Source organism: Passer montanus, unplaced genomic scaffold (assembly GCF_014805655.1).
Source record: "Passer montanus isolate IOZ18808 unplaced genomic scaffold, ASM1480565v1 scaffold29, whole genome shotgun sequence".
NCBI classification, from domain to species: Eukaryota; Metazoa; Chordata; class Aves; order Passeriformes; family Passeridae; genus Passer; species Passer montanus.
In genome coordinates this window covers 6,542,811-6,565,452 of record NW_024367596.1, presented here as the reverse complement: position 1 = coordinate 6,565,452, position 22,642 = coordinate 6,542,811, and the positions used below count along the sequence as shown (strand labels likewise).

The 22,642-nt window shown below is 42.7% G+C and overlaps 2 protein-coding genes across 3 annotated transcripts; one reads left to right on the top strand and one right to left on the bottom strand.

The window, feature by feature from the left end:
- Positions 1-28: 28 nt before the first annotated feature.
- On the bottom strand, positions 29-22,203 carry MFN1 (mitofusin 1). 2 transcript variants are annotated; one of them, XM_039713683.1, is made up of 18 exons: positions 22,046-22,203; positions 21,208-21,329; positions 20,253-20,388; positions 19,068-19,230; positions 18,303-18,427; positions 16,818-16,926; positions 14,474-14,581; positions 13,666-13,819; positions 13,475-13,542; positions 9,006-9,127; positions 7,432-7,558; positions 7,055-7,159; positions 5,895-5,997; positions 4,700-4,929; positions 4,080-4,235; positions 3,374-3,570; positions 2,130-2,264; positions 29-1,485 (listed from the first exon to the last, which is right to left on the bottom strand). In XM_039713683.1, exons 2-18 carry the CDS (start codon positions 21,320-21,322, stop codon positions 1,416-1,418), a joined length of 2,223 nt encoding a protein of 740 aa, XP_039569617.1. In that variant the 5' UTR covers positions 21,323-21,329; positions 22,046-22,203; the 3' UTR covers positions 29-1,415. The 2 variants fall into 2 exon arrangements, with proteins under 2 accessions (XP_039569617.1, XP_039569618.1); XM_039713684.1 differs by lacking the exon at positions 22,046-22,203 and adding an exon at positions 21,512-21,635.
- LOC120504349 (translation initiation factor IF-2-like) lies at positions 21,321-22,033 on the top strand. The gene is made up of 3 exons (XM_039713762.1): positions 21,321-21,341; positions 21,518-21,811; positions 21,895-22,033. Exons 1-3 carry the CDS (start codon positions 21,321-21,323, stop codon positions 22,015-22,017), a joined length of 438 nt encoding a protein of 145 aa, XP_039569696.1. The 3' UTR covers positions 22,018-22,033.
- Positions 22,204-22,642: the final 439 nt, after the last annotated feature.

Sequence of the window (22,642 nt, the reverse complement as noted above, 5' to 3'; positions counted from 1 at the left end):
GACAGAGCTGCCAAAGAACTTACTGGAGCACAGGGATAGGACATTTTTAATAAATAACTGTAGAACACATGCATTGAAAGATTTATCTTGATACAATGTCAATACAAATGCTCCACAAACAGAGCACTGATACACAGCTCTGCCCTCACCACACCACGGTTGGGCTGTTTCTCAGGGGTAGGTTCCACACTCCCTCGAAGCCCCAGGACTCCCCATGCACAGTCAGAACAAGCACCTGAACACTCTGGTGGAACTGCTGTCTTCACTTAACACCTCTAGCATTACATCTTACATCTATTTCCTGATGAGACAGCCCTTAGTTACTTGAAAATAGCAAACTCCTATACCTTAGAGCTCAGTCTTTTTAACTTAGTCAATATTAACATGCCATAAAAATATATAAATACTCTGATAAGGCCTTTATTTTAAAATAATTTTAAAAAGTCTAGTTAGAAAAAAGTAGATGTTGAATGACAGCAGCAGCAGGTTTTTAAAAAGGCTTTGCTGGAGGTGAGCAAAGGTTAAGGACTCCAGCACAGTTGCCTGGAGTCTGACCTAGAGCAGACCTGTTCTACAGTAGAGGGACAGGGAGGGATGGGGTTTCACCGTGTCCTGCTCCCTGAATGCAACAACAGGAGCTGCAGGTCCCTCCTGGCACCCTGAGCCAGCCTGCACCAACTGTGCCCAGACCCTCAGCACATTCTGGCTGTGAGCCTGGGGCTGTGACACACCTGAGCTCACCTGACCATGGTTCTAGCCCCCTGCTCACAGGCAAGGGACAACTTCACCACCAACTGCAACAAACAGGTTCACTTTTATGTCATCAGTGCCCTCTTGGCTCAAGGATGTAGCCAGAGGAGCCTTGAGCCCACTGCATTTCCTTACTGCAGTTCACCCTCATCTTTGCTGCCCTTTCAAGAGGAACTGCTGCTCAACACACTGCCACTTGCTTTCCAGACATCTCAGGAGTCCTTTCCCATGCCAGAGTTTGTACTTCACTAACCAAATCACACCCACATGGAAAACCAGCACCCTCCATCCCTGGACAACTCCTAAGCAGCTGAAAGCAGAAGACTGGGCTAAGGTCTTTCCTGTCTAAGGTCCTGGATGCCAGGAAGTGAGACTTGCCACTGCTACATACTCATGAAAACCAGTGAGGATTTGGGGTTTTATTGTCAAGTGCCCAAAAAATTTAGTGTTTAAAGGTAATTTTTAACCCAAAATCTGCAAAATGAACATAACACTCAAGAGTACCACAGCCCTACCGTTTGGTTCACCATCAGAGTCCGAGTTTTACAACAACTGTCACCAAAGGAACATTAAAAATATAAATCATTTTCATAGAATAGAAGTGTCACCTGTAAAATTTCTACCTTGCCCTACAAAGGAGCACTGGAAAGGTTCACAATGATGTTTTATTTACTCTTTTGAAGAAAATGTTTTGTGAAGCGATCTAGTTCGTTCTCGAGGTGAATGGCTTTATTTCTGTAAAACAAACAAAAGCAAGGGATTTACTTCAGTGCCCAAACATCCCAAAGGCAGGATCAATACCAGTGTTTCATTTCACATTAAGAAAATGTAAATGCAGTTTTTTGGAGGGGCATGTGGGGGCAGATGTTCACCATCAGTGGTGGTGGATGCCCGAGGCCAGGAGGCAGCAGCCCAGAGCCAGGCAGACTTTCAGCAGGTGGAAAGAACAGGAAAGTACAGCTGAGGCTGCTTCCAAGTCCCTGAACCCCCAACTGCTGCAAGTTCCTCCTCTGCAAGCACCTATCACTGGCACCAACAGCACTGCACTGGATGACAAAACAGCACAGCTGCTCTGCTCTGGGGAGGGGGATTGGGAAGGTGCCACCCTCAAGTTACCCACAGGAGACTAAAATTCTGGTGAAACGCCTGTCTCCCACACTGAAGAGAGACAAGGGTAAATATGATCTAAGAAATAATATTTTTGGAGGTTAGCTGATTCACTGAGGCAGCAGCATACATTTATTTAACTTACCCAGAGCTGTTCAGGGTATCTCTGCACCTGAACTAACCTAGTTCAACTCCAGAGTAACAGCAAGCACTGATCGCTCTGAAGTCAGCAGGGCTAAGAGATGCTTGTGGCCAGTCACACCAAGACTTACCTCAGCTGCTTGGAGGTGCTTTGTATGTGCTCCAGCTGATCTATTTCTTTGGAAAGCCTAGCTATTTCTTTTTCCAGGTTTTTCTCAGTAATATCCACCTGCTGACAGAGCCGAGCAAAAGTAGTGGCCATTTCCCTAAAGCGAGAACAAGTTTATGATCATGATTTACAGAAATTTATGCTAAAAAAATACAAACAGAAATAAAATCTTATGGCATTGCAGTGTGCAGAACACAGCAACCAAAGCCTCCTTCTGTATGGGAGTACAGAATAGCAGAAAGCAGGAGAATTGGGTACATTTTAAACTAGAAAAAGAAACCCTCAACACACCAAATGCACCTCAGTCTATGCCTACATCATGCCTGGCCATCTTCACAGAACATTAACAGGTCCAGGTCTGAGATGGGGCTCTGGCTGTGGCAGGAGGTGCCAGAACAGCCCCACACCACCAAGCTCAGCATCCTGTGCCACACTCAGAGCCCTGCCCACAGGAACATGAGCCCTGTGCAGGGTGAGGAGTGCTCCAGACCTGCCCACCCCAAGCTGTTCCAAGACTCCTCCTCACACAAAAGGAAAACAAACCCAGTTACCAGCCTGGGCCCAGCACCCAAGCTCTCATGCAGGATACAAAGCACCCTCTCCTCTCTACTGGAGCATTGGTTTGAGTGCAGCTCTTCCACGTCCTCACAGAGCTGCTGGACACAGGGATGGATCTATTTCCTCTACTTAAGCGAAACTTTTTACTATTTCATTTTTTTTGTTTTCTCTTTCCAAAACCTCTCACCTGTCTCTGCCAAGTAATGTCTGGGTGATTGTGTTCCTTAGCTTCTTCTTGAAACTATGTGTTTTGATTGAATTATTATTTCAGAAAATTAGGGCTGCTAATGCACCCTCCAGCCCCCAGAGTGCAGAACACCTCTCCTGTGTAGCTCAGGGATTGAGCCAAGTTCAAAAAGCGAGCCAAGTTCATCTCCTGCAGCGCAGAAGAGCTGGCTGCTCAGAACTTGCTCACAGCAGCCCCTGGTGCAGAAGCTCTGCTCATCCTTCCAGGGACTCCAAGGGCAGAGCAACTCAGCCTCCACTGGAATGATCTCACATATCTCTACTGTAAAGTGCTGGACAAAGAGTCACCATCTTCAGAGCACCACACACACAGCCACACACAGAGGCAGGTATTGGCCTTTTCAGGTGGGCATTTTAAACTCTCCTCAGTGACCATGGGCTGTGGCAGTGTGTGACACTTACTGCTGCACCTGGTGGCTGCAGTTGGCGCTGGTGAGGCTGACGATCATCTGCAGCTTCTCGGTGGCGTAGTTCACAAACTGCTGCTTGAAGGCTCTCTCCTTGGCCCGGGTGGTCCAGGTCAGCCTCTCATACAGGTACAGCAGCCCGTACATGCTCAGGGACAACGAGATCAGTTTCCAGCCTACGGTTTTCCAAATCTGAAAAACGACGTCTTCATTAGCTTAAATAAGTTGCCCTACAGAACAAAAGCTAATTCCACCCATATTTTAAAAATCATCTGCATAGCACTTTCACTGGCCTTGTTTAAGAAAATAAATGTTTTCCATATTATTACTGCAGAGCAATACAGCTACATTCATATGAGCTGGTCCCCAATGGCACAGAGAATGTGCAGGTTACAGAAGCTTGCTGCTCTTCATGAAGGAAGAAGCAAAGCTCCAACTAAATTCAAACTGAAGGAAGTACCATCAGGTCACCATTTGATTCACGCATTGAACACAGATTTCTGGCCCAGAGAATACACCCAGCTCTGCTCAGATTGATTAGCCATTAGCCTGGTTTCTCACTATGAACTGTGGGTATCCAGGGCACTGCACGTGCTCATCTGGCCCAGTGTCACGTCCATGGCACGCTCCGTGTTACACCCCAGGCAGGACAGAGCAGCTCAGCCTCTGCCACCCCTTCCAGGAGGAAATGTGCTACTTGCCACTCCACCAACAATGATGATGCTCATGGAGGTCCGGGATGTCAGCGAGGCTAAACTCAACACCAAAGGAACCATGAACTCATCCTGGGGCATGTTCTCAGGAGTTATGGCGGGAAGGCTGGCAGCAGACGGGGTGCTGGCTAAAGGACGAGGGATCTAGAAGATGGGAACATGGCAGCCTGAGTCAAAAGCATCAGGGAACTACACAGATGGGTTTTATTTTCATATATTCAGGTTTTGATTTACTTGAAGGAAACCCTTCAGCAGAGAAATTTGCACAAGGCTCCTGAGGAGCCGTGGAGGCTTTGACAGCTCCTCCAACAGAGAATAAGGGTTTGTGTAGGGCTGGTTCTGACCCAAGGATCCAAATATTACAAATGGAATAGGCTACTCAAAGGGTTCAATCCAAAGGAAAACCAACCGCAGAAAGTTTATAAGAGGTTTTCAGTTCCATTCTAACCCTGAATATAATCAAATAAAAACAACCCACACCAAAAATATTTCACACAATGGATCTAGGGAAAGGTAGCAGGAAGCGTGTAAATAGCACTGGCACAGAGTAAAAACCAATATATTCTCATCAAGGTAAAACTAAGCAGCCCAAGCTCTGAAGAACTCACATGTAGGTTTGGATCTGCTAATCCCAGGAGTACTTTCTGAGCTTGTTTAGGACCCAAGAAACGGTTTACAAGAGAAGTCCATCCCAAAGAAAAGTGGAACATGATATCCTCTTGAAAATCTGCACACAGGCTATGACAGTTTAGATCATAGCTAAGATCAAACTTCCTGCATGGAATTAGCAAGTGGAGCTGATCCTGAACATTAGAAGGCAACAATGGTTTCAGATTTTCTAGAAATAAGAACAAACAGTAAAGACGAGTTAACATTAGAAGAAGAGCACATTCACAAGCAGTATCTCTGCACTGCTGACCAGCTTTATCAACTCAGAGAATCTAAACTGATCAGTTAGTTATTTATTTACTTGTAAAATCAGCGGCATTTCAGCAGGACTGACCCTAACAGAGCAGGGAATTTATCGCTCTGATACAAGAAAATAGTAATGAAAATCAACTCACCAAGGAAGCACTACTGGAAAAAAAAAAAGACTCAAACAGAAAGATCTCTATCAGTGGTCAAAAGATAGGGATGGAGTAAGGAAAAAACCTGATTTATCCATCAGTTCCATGGTGCCACACAGAAAAGGCAACATTATTACACAGAGGACAGAAAGGTTCATGTAATTTCATGATCTTGCTCTGAATCTTTTATTACCAGGAAGAGACCAATAGAGATGGATGTGCAATAAAGTTATTAGTTATAAAGAAAAAAAAAGAGGAGTGTACAAATCCTTTGTGATATGAACTGTTTCGCTTTCTGGGTCTGAAGGAACCTAGGGAGAACATTATACTGCAGGAACATTTTCTAATAATTAGTGTATTTGGTGTGTCTCTCATTGAAGCCAAATTTTAAATGGGTTTATAAAAGGATTAGATGAATTTCCAAAGGACAGGCCCATTACTACTTGCTTAAGCCATTAATCCAGATGCAGTGTACCAGCTCAGAAGTGCATAAAATGGAGAGGGATTGCTATAGTACCCTGGTTCATTATTCCTCTCCCCCAGCATCTGTTACTGGTTAGTACCAGAAACAGGGGACTGAGCTAAACACTCAGTCCTGGTCTAGCATGGCTTTTCCTTTATCCTTTATAGCATCAATGTTAAGCATTATCAGAAGGAAAATTCTTTTAAAATTGAATTTTCTGAGACTGTCTTCCTTTAAATGTGAAGTGTTACCATTCCTCCTCCCCCCTCCTACCAATCATCTCCTGCTGGGACTGGTGCATGGACTGGTTGACTTCACTGGAGCAGCGCTCAGCCAGGTTCTTTCCCAAACCGTCTTCTATGTGTTTGTTCAGTTCCTGAAGTGTTACAAAGAACACAAACTCATCAGTTTGTATTTAGCCAATCAGTTACATTATGTGGAGCAAGAATATGTTACACACTAAGCACTGTTATTTACAGTGGGAAGAAAAGCATGTTTCCATGGAAATACCATGCTTTCCAACTGCACACTGGGAATGAAAACCTAACTAAACTGACAGAGGAAAGAATTCCCTAGGACTGTAAACATTAAAAGACATAAAAGTCTGTACTTTCAATAACCTGTAACAGTGAAAAGAAAACCACTACCTACTGCCCTGTAAAGCCCTTACTGTGTCATTTGATGGGAGCCAATTCCACTGCTTTGCACAGGGACAAACCCATCCCACCAGCTCCCATGGGAGCCTGGCTCAGGATACTCTGTTGAGGTGAACCAGCACAGATTGTCCCGAAAATGCAGCACTCCCAGGTGATCAGCCAGGCTGGAACAGCCTGAGATGAGCTCAGCTGGTTGGAGCATGGTGCTGTTAACACCAAAGCTGGTGGGGTTTGATCCCCATATGAGCCATTTGTGTAAGAGCTGGACTCAGTGATGCTTGTGAGTCCCTTCCACCTCAGAACATCCTGTGACTCCAGGGGGGAGCTGTGGCAGTCAGCATCATCAGCAAAGTCTGAGCACAAGAGGCAAACACAGGTATATGAGCTTTAATTTAAAGCACTGAGTTTGAGGAGTAATTTATAAAAGTTAAAGAATCCCAAACCAGTTTTTATTGAGTATTTGCAAGCTCATTTTATTTTGGATCTATTTGATTTTAGGAGTAGTGAAAATTATTTATGCAAAGTCTTACTTAGTGGAAGTGAAGACTTGAAATTAGGAACCACTCTACTACTAAAAAGATTTTGAAAAAAAAATTCTTAAAGCAGAAAATATTTTCAACCTTTTTCAGTTCTGGGTAGAGATATGCATGTCAGCAAGCAAAAATCCTACAATACTCAGACAAAGTCACATAAAATCTAAGCAATTTATGAAAACATAGAAATAGAAATTAAGGGGAAGTCAAAGAGCCTGGCTTCAAACCATTCAAAAAAACTTACTGCCTTATAGAGCTTCAATACTTGAGGAGAAGGGTGAAAATCAGAATAAAATTCATCAACTAAAACTGAAAGCCGGCAAATCTCATCAGTCATGGCAGAGGAGACCTGGAAGAACACAGGAAACACATAAAATGTTTCTGCTACCTTTTCCAGGGAGAGTGAGAACAGAAACTGCACGAACTATCCCAATAATCATTCAATCACTCAACAGTCAGGAAAGATGGATATTTTAAGCTTTTTTATTTTCTTTTTGATTGAAAAAGGATCATTCTGACATTTCAAACATATTTACAGAGATGGGTGGACTGCAAAAGGAGCTGCCTGAGAGAGGAGACAACACCTGGATCTGAGAAGTTGCTCCCACTGCCTTTACTTACCTTGCTTTCGACTTCCTCGGTAACGCGTTTGATTTTTTCCTTGGTGTCTTCTGTCAAAATGTTCAGCTGATTTCTAACAAAGTCCAGCCTGTCCTTCTGATCTTCTCGCTCTTCCATGGAATGGACTCTAACCCAGCAGAAAGGAAATCACCATCACCACCATGTATTCCCCCAGGAAGGAAACAAGCCCTTAACCACGCCTGGACCATCCAGCTGATGGTTTCTGAGCAGCCAGGGGCAATCCCAAGTGACACTGGCTGCCCAAAGCAGAGGCACTGCTCCAACAAGGGCTGTACATGGCAGTTCCATGTGCAATCAAAGGCTGTACTGAGCAAACAACTCAAAACCAGCATTTCTACTCAAAATTGTCAGCACTGTATTGTCACATAATTACAAGGAGGCCTTTAAGAACTCGTCTACCCTGATTTTAAAAAAGGGTAAATCTGATCAGACTGCTGCTCACAAACATCACTCAACCACTCCTGAACAGTGACGTGGGTCTGATGACCCTGCAAAGCAAAGGGAATGTGGCAGAAACCAACCTCATCACAAACAAGTCTCTTTAGAATTCCTTGACTATCACTTAAGCAAAAATTCCTGAAAACTTGGAGCAATTTCCTCTTGAAGGGCCAGCAGAAACAACAAAAGCAATTCAGACTAAGAGGCAACACCACAGACATTTCGGTTAAGTCAATTGACAGAAAGAAGCAGAAAATCAGAATATTTTCAAACATTTCACAGCATGTTTTCCTGGGATCTGACAACGTGAGACAAATCAGCATGTAAACAGGCAGTCTGTAAAAACTGACATATTCAGGGGGATGAGTGTGTTTGACAGCACTGTGAAGTCTGTTGAAACACAAAGACACATTATTGACAGGCAGGAAGGAGATGGATGGGAAGGATTAATCGTGACAGCAAGTTCACTGTGTACAAGAGACACAAGGTGGCAACCAAAGTGAGGAAAAACTGTACACATATGCAAACCTCAAAGGATACATGAAGCTACCAGACAGAACAGATGAGCTGCTATCATTAGCACTAAAGGATTTCATGAGTGAAAAGAGAATAAGGATATTTAAGGATGCAATCTGGAAAGGGCCAGAGGCCAAGCCTCTGTTAGCCTGGGCTCATCTCATTCCTTACAGTATTCTAATCACTTGCAAATTAAAGCATCTACATCCTTCCATTTTTATTCTTCACTGTAACTGTAAATGAAAGTAAAGTAGGCCCAAACATCATCTCTGAAATGCTGCATATCACTAGAAAAACTTAATATTTTAAACATTTCTGAAAAAAAGGTTTGAAAACACACAGATTGCAACTCAGTAACAAAGAACACCAAAGCAAACCAAGATCCCTGTATGGAAATCACAGACCAAGAACAGAACTGAGTGGGCAAGTGAACAATGGTAAGACTGACATATTGACATACCAGGGAAATTGTCTGTTTCTTACCAAGCAGAAAAAGTGGATTTTCAAGTCCATAATGGCCCAAGAAAACCACCAGCCCAGAAATGGCTCCTCAGATGATCTGGACAAACCAAATCCAACCAGCCCTCCACCCCACCTACCTTTTCTCTGCTGCTGCAACGTTTATGTTGTCCATAATGTTTTTCACAGTATCTATTATCTGTTTAGCTCTGATAGTGTGCTGTTCAAACTTGGTTTTCACGGCTGACTGCGAGATACACTCCTGCGAGGGGCCCAAGCCACAACACATTACTGCAATTCCATGCCAACACATCAGGAATTTCACTGTCAGAAAGCACATGCTGCCAATTTTACCATGAACTTAAACCAGTGGGAAGTAAAAAGGGAGAAAGTATAAAGAAATTAAAAGACAACAGAAACTGAAATTTTAAATGAGTCTGTAGCAGCAAATCTGCCTTCGTGTCCATTCACAGTAATGTGCATAGGTTTTCATTCTTTTAAAATCAATCAATAATGTAAAAAAAAAAAACAAAACAAAACAAAAACAAAAAACAAACTCAGATGAATACGTAAGATAAATCTATCTCCTCAGGAAATTTTCAAAACCATCTATCTGGAATTACAAATATCAAATATGAATGCTAGCAATATGGCCTGGCTTGAGTTTTATTTGTTGCACTACACAGTCTTACTTTCAAGAGGCAATTCTGTCAATAGAATTTGACATTTTCATGTCAATACTGACCATCCAGGAACAAAATATACAATTAGGAATAAGAAACAAGGGTTTTCTCATGGGATAAACAACAGTTAAGTAGTCCTTAAAATATTCGTTTGCTTGCATATTATTGAAGTGTTAAATGAGTAAGTAGCAAATGCTCTAACAATACAATTTCTAATCAATCTTCAACATTGAACAGCAATTCAGAAATACAGGACAGTGACAGAAGAACTCTGAGGGGAAGAAAGCAAGCAGCTGACTTCCTTAAACCAGATCCATGGGATTTTTAAATTGTTCTCCATCTGTGGATTCACCTTTCATGGCACAGGTTTGGATTGCTTTTAGAAGACTTGCCTGTGACCTTAGCATATGCTGTAATTACAAGTCTCAGCTATCTAAAAATAATAGATGAAAACAAAATAAACAGAATGGGTAAAACAGTCCCTGTTCCTCGACGAAGCAGATCTAGAAATCAGCAATGAAAGGCCAGAGTTTCTTAAATATCAGCACATTGTAAGAGCTAGACTAGGCACAGAGCAGAGTCTTCCCAACATTAGTATGTGGTAGATAAAAGGATGACAATCACTCACAACACAATCAGAAAATCCAAGTTAGAGCACTAGGAAAAACACAAAGGTTAGTTAAACAACGGGGAAAGAGAAGAGGAGGACAGCAGCAGTTTTGCTGTTAGTCTGTACATAAGTATTTAGTGAAACCAAGGTGAACTGTTTCACCAGTCTAACCAAAACCTTCCAGCCCAGTGCCAGGATCACAGGGCAGTCGTCAGTGCCCAGCGTGTTCCGTATTCCATCCTGGGCAGAGCTGGGGAAGGGCCCTGCAGCAGCTGCCTCACTCCTGCTCTGCCAGCCAGGAGCACTCTTCCACCCTGCTTCCCACAGCACTTCTGCTGCCAGCACTCCTGAGACACTTGAGGAGCACCCCAGCCTAAGGCATGGTGGGGTTGGTTTTATGCAGATATGCTCTAGGCACTACTGCACACAGTGCAGGGCCCAAGCATTTCTTTATTGTTTTAATAAGCCATTCTGTGTACCTCAGAGTAAAATTTCAGGTAATACACTGACCACTTTCTATTATTCCCCAGTATAAAAATCCAACACTGATCCAATAATTTAATGCTTTTAAGATTGCCTCTCTCCTCTCCTTTGCTGTAATACAGCTGACATAGTAGCATCACATTTTAAAGCTACTACATGAATCTCTAAAATCCTTATTTCCCCACTGCTTACAAGTGCTTCTAGTAGTGCCTGCACCATTTTTTTAGCAATTTCAACCACCCTGAGCTTCACAAACATGTTTCATCTAGCTATAGAATGATTTTTGCCCTCACACAAAAGTCTATATAAATCTTACAAGCCTTTCTAAATTAGTCCAAGTTTTTTTTTCATATCACAACTAACTAGCACTGGTGGGTTGTTTCTAGATTTATTTTTTTTACAAGATTCTATCTATACTGAGCTCATATCAGTCCTGGAATGAACAGGCTTTCCCATCAGGGAACTGATACTAAAATCAGAAATGTGGAAGTACTGGATAAGTAACAGTGCCTCTTCTCAGCCCATATGGAGAAGAGGGAAAAGCTGTCCAATTATAGTGATGACAAAAGCAGGGTGGGAGAATCCAGGAGGAGCAAACCCAGCAGATACAGCCAGGGGGAACAAGGCACACGTCACAGGTCTGTGAGGTGACAGATTACTGAGAGATGTGAGCAGGACAGAAAAGTGAGAGATGCTTGGGAAGCCTGAGGAGGGCACCTGCACAGGACAAGGAGCTAAAGGCAAGACAGACTGAGGGAGAGGAGAAGTCAGTGTTTGATGAGGACAGACAGAAGCATCTGTGCTCTCATCCCTTCCTTTCCACACACTGGAATGTAACCCCAAATGCTGGGACTTGCAGCTCCTCTGTCAGGAAACAGAGTAAATGCAAAGTGCTTTAGGCAGAAGTGCTTAGGCTGTATTCAGGGCTGCACAGCATCTGAGTTTGGTCTGGCAGTGCACAAGGCATGGGATCAGTGAGGATTTCACACAAAGTTCTCCCTGCAGTGTGAGATTCCTCATTAATACAGAGCCTAGAGCTGGCAAGCAGAACTGATGACAACAGGATGCTGATTTCAGCTACTTTATCAACTCAGGTGACAGTAATTTGAGTATTAGGTCTGAAAACTTCAGACCTGGCAAACCATTTCAGTCTCAGCCTTGCTTTAAAAGCATATAAACTGCCACTGTAACTTAAAAACTGCCACAAAAAGTGAATGTGAAAGAGGCTGCAACAGCAAGCACTCAAAATTTAAATTGCTTTGGCAATCTTAATTCAGCACAGCTGTCATTCTCTAATTTGTGGGATCACACCCCTATTCAAAGCCATTAATAATGATTTTAGGAAAAAACACAGCTGAGCAGGGAAAAACACTACAGAATCCACTCTCACTGCTGGAGTCAGGTGTGTAGCAAATGCAACACACTGGGAAAAAAGAAAAAAGGTTGACTTAAGGCCATGCAGTTCTGTCACAGAGTTGCTCCTTGTCCCAGCCTCTGCCACAGAAACTTGTCATGGTTGTGGATCCTGTGACAGATACTTCTCATTGTGGTGGCCAACTTGAGTCTGTGACATCTGATTTACAGATGTGCTGAGCACTCACAGCATCACATCATTTATTGTCATCATCCATCTTCATACTGAAATATTCAAGGTGCTTAATAATATTCTAATACTCTAATAATATTCTAAGTGTTGAGTGCTTAACAGTAATTATAAGAGATTTTGTCAAAAAAGCTTTGGGTACAGCAGATGGCAAAATACAATAAAGAACAAGAACTGATTTAGAAGCTTGGCTTCCACTTTTTTCCTGCTGGCTCGAAGTTTCCTACTACGTCTCTGAGGACAAAAATTGCAAAAAACATGCATGTTTGACTACAGCTAGTGACACAAGAAATGTCATGTCTCATGGAGCCAGGCCCTGCCAGTACCCTGACCCCATCATTTCAACACTTCAGTCACCTATCACAAGAGTGTGGATAAGGATTAAATTTAGTCTGACATTTTCTTGCTTGCACAAGCCTGAATCAAGCTATTATTTTAAAGCCATTCTCATATACACACATCATTATATAATTCAGTTCTGCTAACGTTAAATGGGTTTGGTGTAATGCAAGAACAAAGACTTTTCAGAGGCAGTTGGATTTTTTTTTTCAATACTCATATACAAAGCCATTGAGGGATACCCAAGAGACTTCCTTAAGATATCCAAGAATGGCTTTAGTTAATTAAAGTCAGCAAATTTAGCAAGTAAAATGGATCCTATCACAAAGAAACCACTCAACTGTCTAGCCAGTCCTACTTCTGTAGAAACTGTGAACTCCAACTATAAATATGGTTAAACTGAGGTGGGAGGGTGGATTCTGTACAGCACAAGGATGCAAGGAGAGTGTTAATGGTCAGAGCAACAGAGCTAAGAGGTACATAATGGTGATAAATTCAAAACTCTGCCTTTAGCAATGAGAGTAAAGTTTTAGATTTACATTGCTGACACTAAATTTTTTACTGCAAACATTCACAGCACATGACTGTAAGTGATACACACGTTTCAAGACCACAATGTCTTCTTACATAGACTATATTGGTCTTGAGATATCAGAACATGAGCTAAGGGTTTTGGTTCCTGACTTCACTGATAAAATTCTCCTTTCCAACAACTACCTGCTGCTCAAGGTGAGAAGGTATGAACAGAACCCACAGAAAAGGCAAAGCTGCAGATTGCTTAAATACCTCCACTTGCTAATACGGGTAATGCTCAGAATAATTAAGCTAAGCATCAGAAAAAGCTACCTTTACAGCAAAAAACAGGCAATTTAAAAAGCCCATCATAAATACCTCAAATATCTGCTCAAAATGCTGAAATTCTTGGAATCTTGTTTGAAATCCTTCAGCAAGTGCTCCACCTGTGAAACAACAGACTATAAGGGAGACAGCAGTACCTCACAGCAGGGACTGCATCTTAAATATATTTATCAAGTTTTACAGTGTTTTTCTGTATTTGAGGAAAAGCAGGAGTTGCTACACACCACTCTCTGGCATTCCTTGGGCCTTTTGTCTCCTGGCACTCAGAACTTCTTTTGCTGAAACAAAAAAGATGCGATTCCTTGCTTCTACAGGATCAATAACTTTGAGCTCATCGACCAGGAACGTCAGACAGCGCTCCATGTGCTGCCTACGCACCTAAGGAAAAGGGGAAAAGCTCGTGAAAAAAAGGCAAAAACTGAGCTGTCAGCACATCACAACACCAGAGTCAGAAACAGATGCTGAACCACCCTCTGAGAGCAGATGCCTGCCAACCCTACAGAAGCAGCAGCTGCTTTTACTCCTTTAAACAGCCCTGGACACAGCAATACTTCCTTCTGCAACTGTATTTACGTAAGTCCGAGATCTCAGCCAGTTACTGGGGTAAACCCTTCATTCCCCATACATGGAGAAGTAATTCTCACTGCAAGCTGGATGCTGTTGGCAAGATCTGAAGATCCAAACTGTTCCCATCTAACACTGCACCTTCCCAGCTACTCTATGAAGGTATAAATGTATAAACTGTGCCCTCAGGCTGCACTATCACTGCAGAAACAAAAGGTAATACAAATAAGATTAAAAAACAAACTTAACTGTGGAGGAAAAAGGTTCTAAAGAAGTCTCCCATTTTATTAATTGCCTGCATATACTGTCATTTGAATTGCAAGTTACTTTTTGGTTTGAATGAGGAATAGGTTATTTCCATTTTCTGACATGTAACTTAGCCTTTTATTAATAAGGCAGAGCTGGTGTTTCCATATTAATGCATATTAATTAACTGTCAACCCATGTAAGAGCCATCAGTTCACTCACATCTTCCATGTATTCTGGTTCTGATGCAGAAGCATCCCATCTGTTATTGAGGATGAAGATGTTTGGCTTGGAAAGTCGTTCGTTCACTTTATGGAAAAAGTGTTTCTCCTAAGAATTAAAGCACAAACAGAAAATTTCCCAGACATCCAAACCAGAGTCATGCATTCTTCTGTAACAGATTCTGAAGTTTATCCAGCTTTTTAGAAGTTTATTATAAAGAATTCATCAGTATAAAATCCCACAGATATTCATCACACAACAGGCTTACGGTAGTTCAAAAGTCATCAAATGTCTTAAGGCTGATGCCAGTGCTAGTCAAAGACATGCAACTTCCTCTAAAAACTGGTAAAAATACAAACTAAGAAAACTTCCAAAAAATAGTTCAAAAGACACTGATGCCTTACTAAAACAATGAAGTCTCCCTTACCTGAACTACCAAGATGCTCCTGCTAACCCTGTCAAATCTGGTTCTCTATCCAGCTAATACATCATCTAACTATTCCTCAGCTAGGCAACATCAGCTTGAGCTACAGAGAAATAACATTTCCTGCATGAGTGTGGCTGAGTTCAGACACAGAAAAAAAAGTCATTGATGAATGTCTTAATTTAACAAAATTAAGTGTATTTAGGTCTCTTGGCTGCACCTACCACCCCTTATTGCTGTTAACAGAGTCATAATGGGTAAGTCGTGATGGAGTGAGTCCCCACTCAGCAAAGCTGAAACAGAAGAGATCTCTGTGCTGCCATAAACTTCTCCAGCCAGCAGGACACCACAACATATCCTGGACACAGCACTGGAGACCATTATTCTCCATCAGCTGGGAATAAGCATGTGCAATCCAGATCACTGCTGCAGAAATCAGAACTTTGTCTGAGGAGAATTTATGAGGGAACAGTAAAAGAATCACGTTTTCACCAGAAAAATCTCTGGCAGTGTGGCAGAATAATGCCAAGCATTCTCAAACCTGTCATGGTAAGAGGCAAAAACAATGCTTAAGCAGGATGAGAACTTTTTACATAGCAGTGAGATGTTCACTGAGATAATTTATCTTTTTCTTTTAATTAAAAGACCCCAGCAACTGTGTTATACACATAATATAAACAACTTACAGGTTTTGTCCATACTAAAAGCTTGAAAGTGTCACTCATGTGCATAACAGAAGATATGGCCACAGTGGTGCCAAATCCTTTGTCTGGAATGTTTTAAGAATTTTCTTCTTCTTGTAAATTACATCTCTTGTATTTGACTCTTCGTGGACTCAGCTCAGAAGACGGAATGCAATGTTTTAAACTTGCATTCTTCTCAGACTTTTAGTAAACTATTCTAATTTTCTAGAATGAAAAGAAATACTGTCTTTGCACACAGTTCTTTATTGTATTAAAAATTGTCTCAACAATTAGAAAGTTCAGACCTTTCAGGTCAGAACCATGCTCAGAACAATCAGAGCATATTATCTGTCTGCAGTAGGCTTGATAAAAATCATCAGGAATTTTCTCAGTAGCATTACTCTGTATTCTTGCAGTCATACCTGCAATAAACTTAAAAACCTTCTATTGTCAGCATCCACAATACTTAGTTTAGTCAAAACTGGAGATCACTACAAAATTACACCAAATTTCTGGTCTTGTATTTTGATTATTGCAACAGCTGCTCTGGCCACCTTAAATGTTCGCTCCTCTTACAAGTCCTACAATATTTAGGCTGCAAGGTTCAGAGAACTCTTCTCTCTCCTGAAACAAGGTGTTACAGAACAAAGACGTTAAAATATCTTCAGCCCTCCACACTGCACAGAACCCTTGTTGCTAACACCTTCTTCAGAAGAAACAGCCCACTGAAGGGAACTTGCAACACTCCTCCTCAACACAAGGTGTGTCAAGGGAATTCATCCTCTCCTGAGAGAGCAACAAGACAGGAACTGAACTCCTTTCACCTAGTTTGTGTATTTTACTGAATTTATGGAGTATTTTTGGATATGAAACACTCCTTAATTTTTTTGATAATACAAGTGTCTTCAGTCCACAAGTGCCTTCTTTTGTTGGTAACAAATACCAACAAATTGCAAGGCAAGACAAGCTCTCCATCATCCATTAATCAAAAACACAACTGAACTGGAAAGAACAATCATGACACCCAAGGCAGAGAAAGCCAAGGCAGCTGGAAATTTAAATTTTGTTTTCTGTTTCCTACTGAGAGACATACATTGTTTCTTGCCTCCCACCCTCAAGTCCTATTCACAAGACCTAGGTGCAGTGAGTCACCTTCTGTAAAGGTCTCAGCTATTCTGGTTATGGAACTGCTGAATATTTAAATGAAGGAGGCACATAAAATCATTGCACATCATACCGTGTTCATGAGAGTCGATTCAGAATTGGCAACCAAGACAAACACATCAGCATCTAAGCAGAACTTGTCAATCCAGCTGTCCAGTTCTGTAGTGACATCTGTGCCAGGACTGTCAAGAACAGAAAACACAAACTTTTATTTACACAGCAAAGAAGTAGTTTATTTTTATAAACTGATAAAAATAGACTGGAAATGCCTAAGGGCCTTGCAAGAAATTACAGCAGTTTGAGGCTCAAACTGAAGGTAAACACTGCACAAGCCAATTACCATCTCAAATTCATCAGTCATTTGATCATTAGACTACCTACTCATTCCAAAATGTAATTTCTGATTAGTAAGTACGCACACATAATTAACTGCCAAGTGAAGTGACAGGCAGTCTATCAGAAACCCAGACAGCCTCACATAATGGTTCCCCTCCTCAGATCCTAATTTTAATCAGAAGAGACAGTAGTTCATGAAATATTTTTTTCATTAATAAAGTCCAAGTTTAAAGCAATATGCTATGCAAGCTGTGCACAGATTTAAAAAGAAACCAAAATGGAATTAAAACTATTGTGCTAGCCATTAAAAAAAATTAAGTGGAACATGAGCATTAAGTCATGTTTGCAATACTTAAATTATTGTTCTTCAAAGTTTCTCAATTTAACAGAGAAAGGATGATCTGCTCTTTGCAAGTACCTGCTCTCTCAGCATATACACTCTTTTATTTTCTCTTTAGAAGAGACACTGTACAGATCCAAGATCAGGCACCCAAGGAAATAACAACAAACTCCCAGTGATTTCAAAGTACAAGACAGAGATGGAACATACACTCTGAGTGTTTTTTTCTTGAAGAAATCATACTTAAAAATTCACTGACACCTGTGTGAATTACTCTTAAATTCAGTATTTATTGATTTACACATCAGGTACAGAACACCTGAAGACATGAAAAGCTACTGTAGGTTATAATGCAGTAGCCAGAAATAAGGGCATCTGGCATGGACAAAACAACCACCTCCAGAATTCTTTAAACACATCAACTCATAGGAAATGCCACAGGGCACACACAGCTCACACAGTCACAACTACATTTTGAGGTCACCCATTATTTTGGCACTCTCTTATCAGAAGCTTTTAAAAATGAAGTCCACGTTGTTTATACTTCACATGATCTGTCTGAAGCATTTCAAGAAAGGAAATGGGCAAAAGGTTGTTGCTGCAACAACCCTATTCACACTTCCATACAGTTTGTTGTAAAGGTAGAGTATCCTCAGCCAAAGGCTATTCCCTTTTTCAGCTCAGTCACAAGACACCCGTCTGTTCCAACTGCTACAAGGGCAGAATCAGGAGGGTGATGACAAGCAGTACATACAAAAGAACAAACTTTGTCCTTTCAAACAAAAAAGTCTTTCAAGAATTTTGAATCTAAACCAATCTCTTTTCTAAACATTGTAATGATTAACATCCTTAAGAAAGTATTTACTAAAACAGAAGAGATACCTGTCCACTATAACCAAATCATCTCTCAGCAGGGCACACTTTGACTTGGGCCAAAAGACATGGACGAGACAGCCAGCCTTCAAATCTTTATCCATGTGAAGTGCATGAGCCAGCTGATTGACTGTCTAGAGAGAGCACCGAAGAGAACATAAACATGAATATGCACCTCAAACAAGTCTGTAAACCAGACTGATTCAGCTCTCAAGCAAACTTGGACAGGATCTGTCTTGAAGAGGGTAACAGAGTTCATACTTTGTTTTGGTGAATAGCTGTGATTTTTTTTCTTTAAGCTCTTCAACTCACCAGCATCTAAAGAACAAGTTGTGCCTTGAAACTCAGACAAGAGTTTCTTCTGAGCCACAAATGCCCCTACAGGGCTGGACTCTGTGCTACTGAGCATCATCATGAATTTGCCTCAGGTTTCACAAATCAGTGTATGCAGTTCACTAAGATAAGCACCATCAGTCCAAATGAAGGGCACATTGCAAACCCTTAATCAGTAACAGGACTTACTGAGTCCTGTAAAAATAAATCACTCAACACATGCTATGCTACAATGAGACACACGTTAGTTGTTTCCCTAAAACAGCCAAGAAAACTGTGGAGCAGAGCACAGTCATTAGTTTGCTCTTCCCTCCTAAGTAAGAACTTAAAAATCCAGAATAAGTGAGCCTTATACTTTTGTTGGACTTGAAACTGTTGTTAAAGAGACCCTGTGAGCGTCATTCCTGTGAAAATTGGCATGAAATAATCCAAGAAATGTACCTTGACACTCTTCTTTTCATCTGATCCTTCTGTCATAAGATAAGCCTTATCTCCATCAGTCCCTTCCACACTGAGGAAGCAGTTTGTTGTATGGCCAATCCCACTGGGAAGTACCTTGTCCCACAGCATTGCATTAATGACTGAACTTTTCCCACTGCTTGTTCTAGAGGGACAGAAAACAAAAGTACTTTGAGCAGAGCACAGCAGCACCAAACACACCTTTGTGCTGAACTGAATGCACCCCCACTGCAGTGCACCACCCCCAGAGAGCACAGCTGGTTTGGGTACAGAGCTCCAGCCAGGAGAGTGGGGAGTGCTCGTTCACAGGAACTGGTCACCAACTCCATGTTCTGCACTTGAAGTCCTCAGCAGTGTCCTACTTTGCACTAACCCTCTACCCCTCACCCACAAATATCTGAGCTTTAACTATTACACAACAGCATGAAGTTACATAGACTGTAACTCATTTTTGAGCTACTTCCAGAAAAAGTTCAGTGCTCACTATACAACAGTTCACAATTTTGAGTAGATGCCAGAGGGAGAGTTGAGCTCTCTTTGTCCTGTGCAGAACTTTTTCCCTTTGCAAAACACGTTACAGCTTATACTCAACTTTTAACTTTTTGAAATATCAAGGCTGACATATAACCAATTTTATTCCAGAATTTTTAATATATTTTATTTAAATAACTAAACTATTTTTAGCAAAATGAAGGCAAGACCACCATTGTACATGTCTCTTCCAACACTACTGCAGAATTTTTAGAACCATGAAGATTCACGCTCCAAAAATATGTAACCACATGTTTAAATGTAAGCACAGAAAAATCAATTCCCTGAAGCAAAGCAGACTAGCAGACCACACTGTTACTGTTATCCTTAAAATCATCACACAGATCTATCAGACTGATGTTACAACCAATCAGGCAACCATCTCTGTTTCTCTTCAGCTGCTTATAGATAGAAGCATGAACAGCTCCAAGTTCAGTTCTTCAGCAGTTCTGAACAAATACAAAAAAAAAATCCTAAGCAGGAACAGTCCAGAACAACAACAACAACAAAAACATATTAAACAAATAAAACCACAACCTTAAAAAAACCCAAAAGCCTTTCTGGAGAACAGGACAACCTCTGACCTTCCCAAGTAAAAAAAATGTGAAATCAAGCACTGGTAATTTTGTTCATTACCTGCCAAAAAATGCCACTTTCATGTGCCTCCGTGAAAGCACCTCTCCAATGACTGCCAACTTGTTTTTATATGCTTGTATTTTTGCTAGTTCATCTTCTGTTGCTATATGATCAAGCTCTGGGTTCTTGTATGTGGCTACACACAGAAAGGAAAAACACAAAAGCAATCACATACAGAGAATGTGTTCTGTGATACAAGGTGTAAGTAATCAGTACTTAACATGTCAGCTGCAAATTTTAATTACAGTGGTTAAACAAAACAAGAAAAACCTCACTATGGACACTGATACCAGCCCTTATCATTTGACAGCTGCCACAAGCACTGGTGAAATCACAACATAAATCACTTCAGATCAATCACCAACCCAACCTCTGATCCACTAACCCAGTGAACACAGCCTGATGGGCTCACGTGCCCGGTTCCTTGGGACACCTGCTCCTTCAGAAAGGAAAGCCAGGACCTCCCACGGATGCACCAGCTAAGCTGGGCTGCCTTGCCCCTGCAGAGCTCACTGGGATGATGAGCACCCAGCTCTGTGTGGCCACACACATTCCACGCTGTTAAAACCTCTGAGGGTGTGACCAGTGGCTCCCTGCATTGCATCACTGATGCACCCTTCTGCTGAAAAATGGGAGAACCTGTTTGTCCCTCCTTCCGTGCAAAAGAAACCGCCACAGAACTACAAGGCCAGAGTGGTTAAGCTTTCACCCTCATGGAAAAGAGACCAGGCTGCCAATCCAAGGGAGTTAATCAGCTTTTCAGGTATGTAGGAATGCCAGGCATTCCTTCCACCACAAGATTAAAAAACACCCAGTGTCAGATGAAAAATGTGACTATTTCTGAAAGTACAGGTTTATACAAAAAGCATAGTAACAGGTAACATAAGGTACATTATGCTGCAGTAAAACACTCAGAACAAAGGACAAGGCCCTCGTGTTTAAGGGGAAAGCTCACCTTCCACAAATGCTGCTCCCTCAGTGACATACTCCAGCAGCTGGTCGAAGATGGCAGTGATGGTCTTTTTGGCCAGCACAAAGTGCTTCAGTGGAGAGACAGAGGCTTCTGCCATGCTGCAGCTGCAAGGAAAGGTGCATCAAGTGACCAAACACTCAGTACACCCAGCTAATTAAAACTTATACACTGCTCACACAGCCATTAAGAAACAAAACAAAACAAAAAAGCCTGAAGCCCCAAATCAAAGCTCTAAACTCCAAAGGGCAGTAAGCTCAGTTTGAGCTGTTTACTCTCCTCTCCTCACCACAAGCGCCAAGAGCAGCTGGCGAAACTCGGGGACAGGTTCGAACTGATCCGGTGCTATCTGTCCCGGAAACACGAGGCTTTCCCCTCGCCAAACACAGCTCCCGCCTGCCCACGCCCGCGGGTCAGCGCTGGACGGGCTGCCAGCGAGGACGGGCCCCGCTCCCCGCCGGAGCCCCGGCTCCCTCAGGCTGAGGGGCAGCGGCGGCCCCAGCCCCTCATGGTGCCTCACTCAGCCCTGCTCCCTGCCGGAGCCTCGGCTCAGCCCCGCTGCCGCACAGAGCTCTGGCTCGGCCCCGGTTCCGCAAAGAGCTGACTCGGTCCTGGTCCCGCACAGAGCTCTGGCTCGGCCCCGGTTCCGCAGAGAGCTGACTCGGCCCCGGTCCCGCACAGAGCTCTGGCTCGGCCGCAGTGCCGCATGGAGCCCCGGCTCGGCCCCGGTCCCTCACGAAACCCCCGCTCGCCTCGCTCTCACGGAGCCCTGGCACAGCCCCGGTCCCTCCCTGAGCCCCCGCTCCCCCGGTCTCTCACGGACCTCCCGGTCCCGGCCCCTGTCCCTCACGGAGCCCCGCTGGCCCCGGCCGTGCCCGTCACCGCCGCCGCCGGGACGGGGGGCGTCACTTCCCTTTCCTCCTGCTGTGACCCCCGCGCGGCACCGCCATGTTCAGTGCGGGCTGAGGGCGGCCGCCGCCATCTTGAGCGCGGGCAGTTCGCGAAATGGAGCCGGGATCATCCCCCAGGCTCGCCCTCAGCACCGCGGTGCGGACAAAGCCCGCACGGGACAAAGCCCGCACGGGACAACGCCGCGGGCCTTCGGGAGTTAGAGACCGGTACCTCATGCTTTTGGTACGGGAGCAATAAGAAACGAGAACCAAAATGGAAATCGGCGACAACAGCATTCGAGAGGACACGATATTTGAGGATTACTAATCTGCTGTATTTTAAGATCTTGCAATAATTTGTGGGATGTAAACTTTGAAGTCAACAGTCTTTCACATAAAAAATGGTCTTTTGCTCAATAAGAAATACGATCCAGGAATCTGATACACACAGATTTGTTATGGTTGGAAAATACCCCTAAAATCAAGTCACACATTGAAACGAAGGGTTCAAAAGTCTGAAAAGCAAAGAA

Excerpts from the sequence above, each read along its gene's own strand:
- LOC120504349 (XM_039713762.1), top strand. The coding sequence starts at position 21,321 with ATGCTGCAGCTGCAAGGAAAG. Across the intron at positions 21,342-21,517 it reads TGCTGCAGCTGCAAGGAAAG|CGCCAAGAGCAGCTGGCGAA; the intron begins GTGCATCAAGTG and ends CCTCACCACAAG. Across the intron at positions 21,812-21,894 it reads AGCTCTGGCTCGGCCCCGGT|CCCGCACAGAGCTCTGGCTC; the intron begins TCCGCAAAGAGC and ends CTCGGCCCCGGT.
- MFN1 (XM_039713683.1), bottom strand. The coding sequence starts at position 21,322 with ATGGCAGAAGCCTCTGTCTCTCCACTGAAGCACTTTGTGCTGGCCAAA. Across the intron at positions 7,559-9,005 it reads GTTGCAGCAGCAGAGAAAAG|AGTCCATTCCATGGAAGAGC; the intron begins GTAGGTGGGGTG and ends CTGCTGGGTTAG. Across the intron at positions 1,486-2,129 it reads AGCACCTCCAAGCAGCTGAG|AAATAAAGCCATTCACCTCG; the intron begins GTAAGTCTTGGT and ends TTTGTTTTACAG.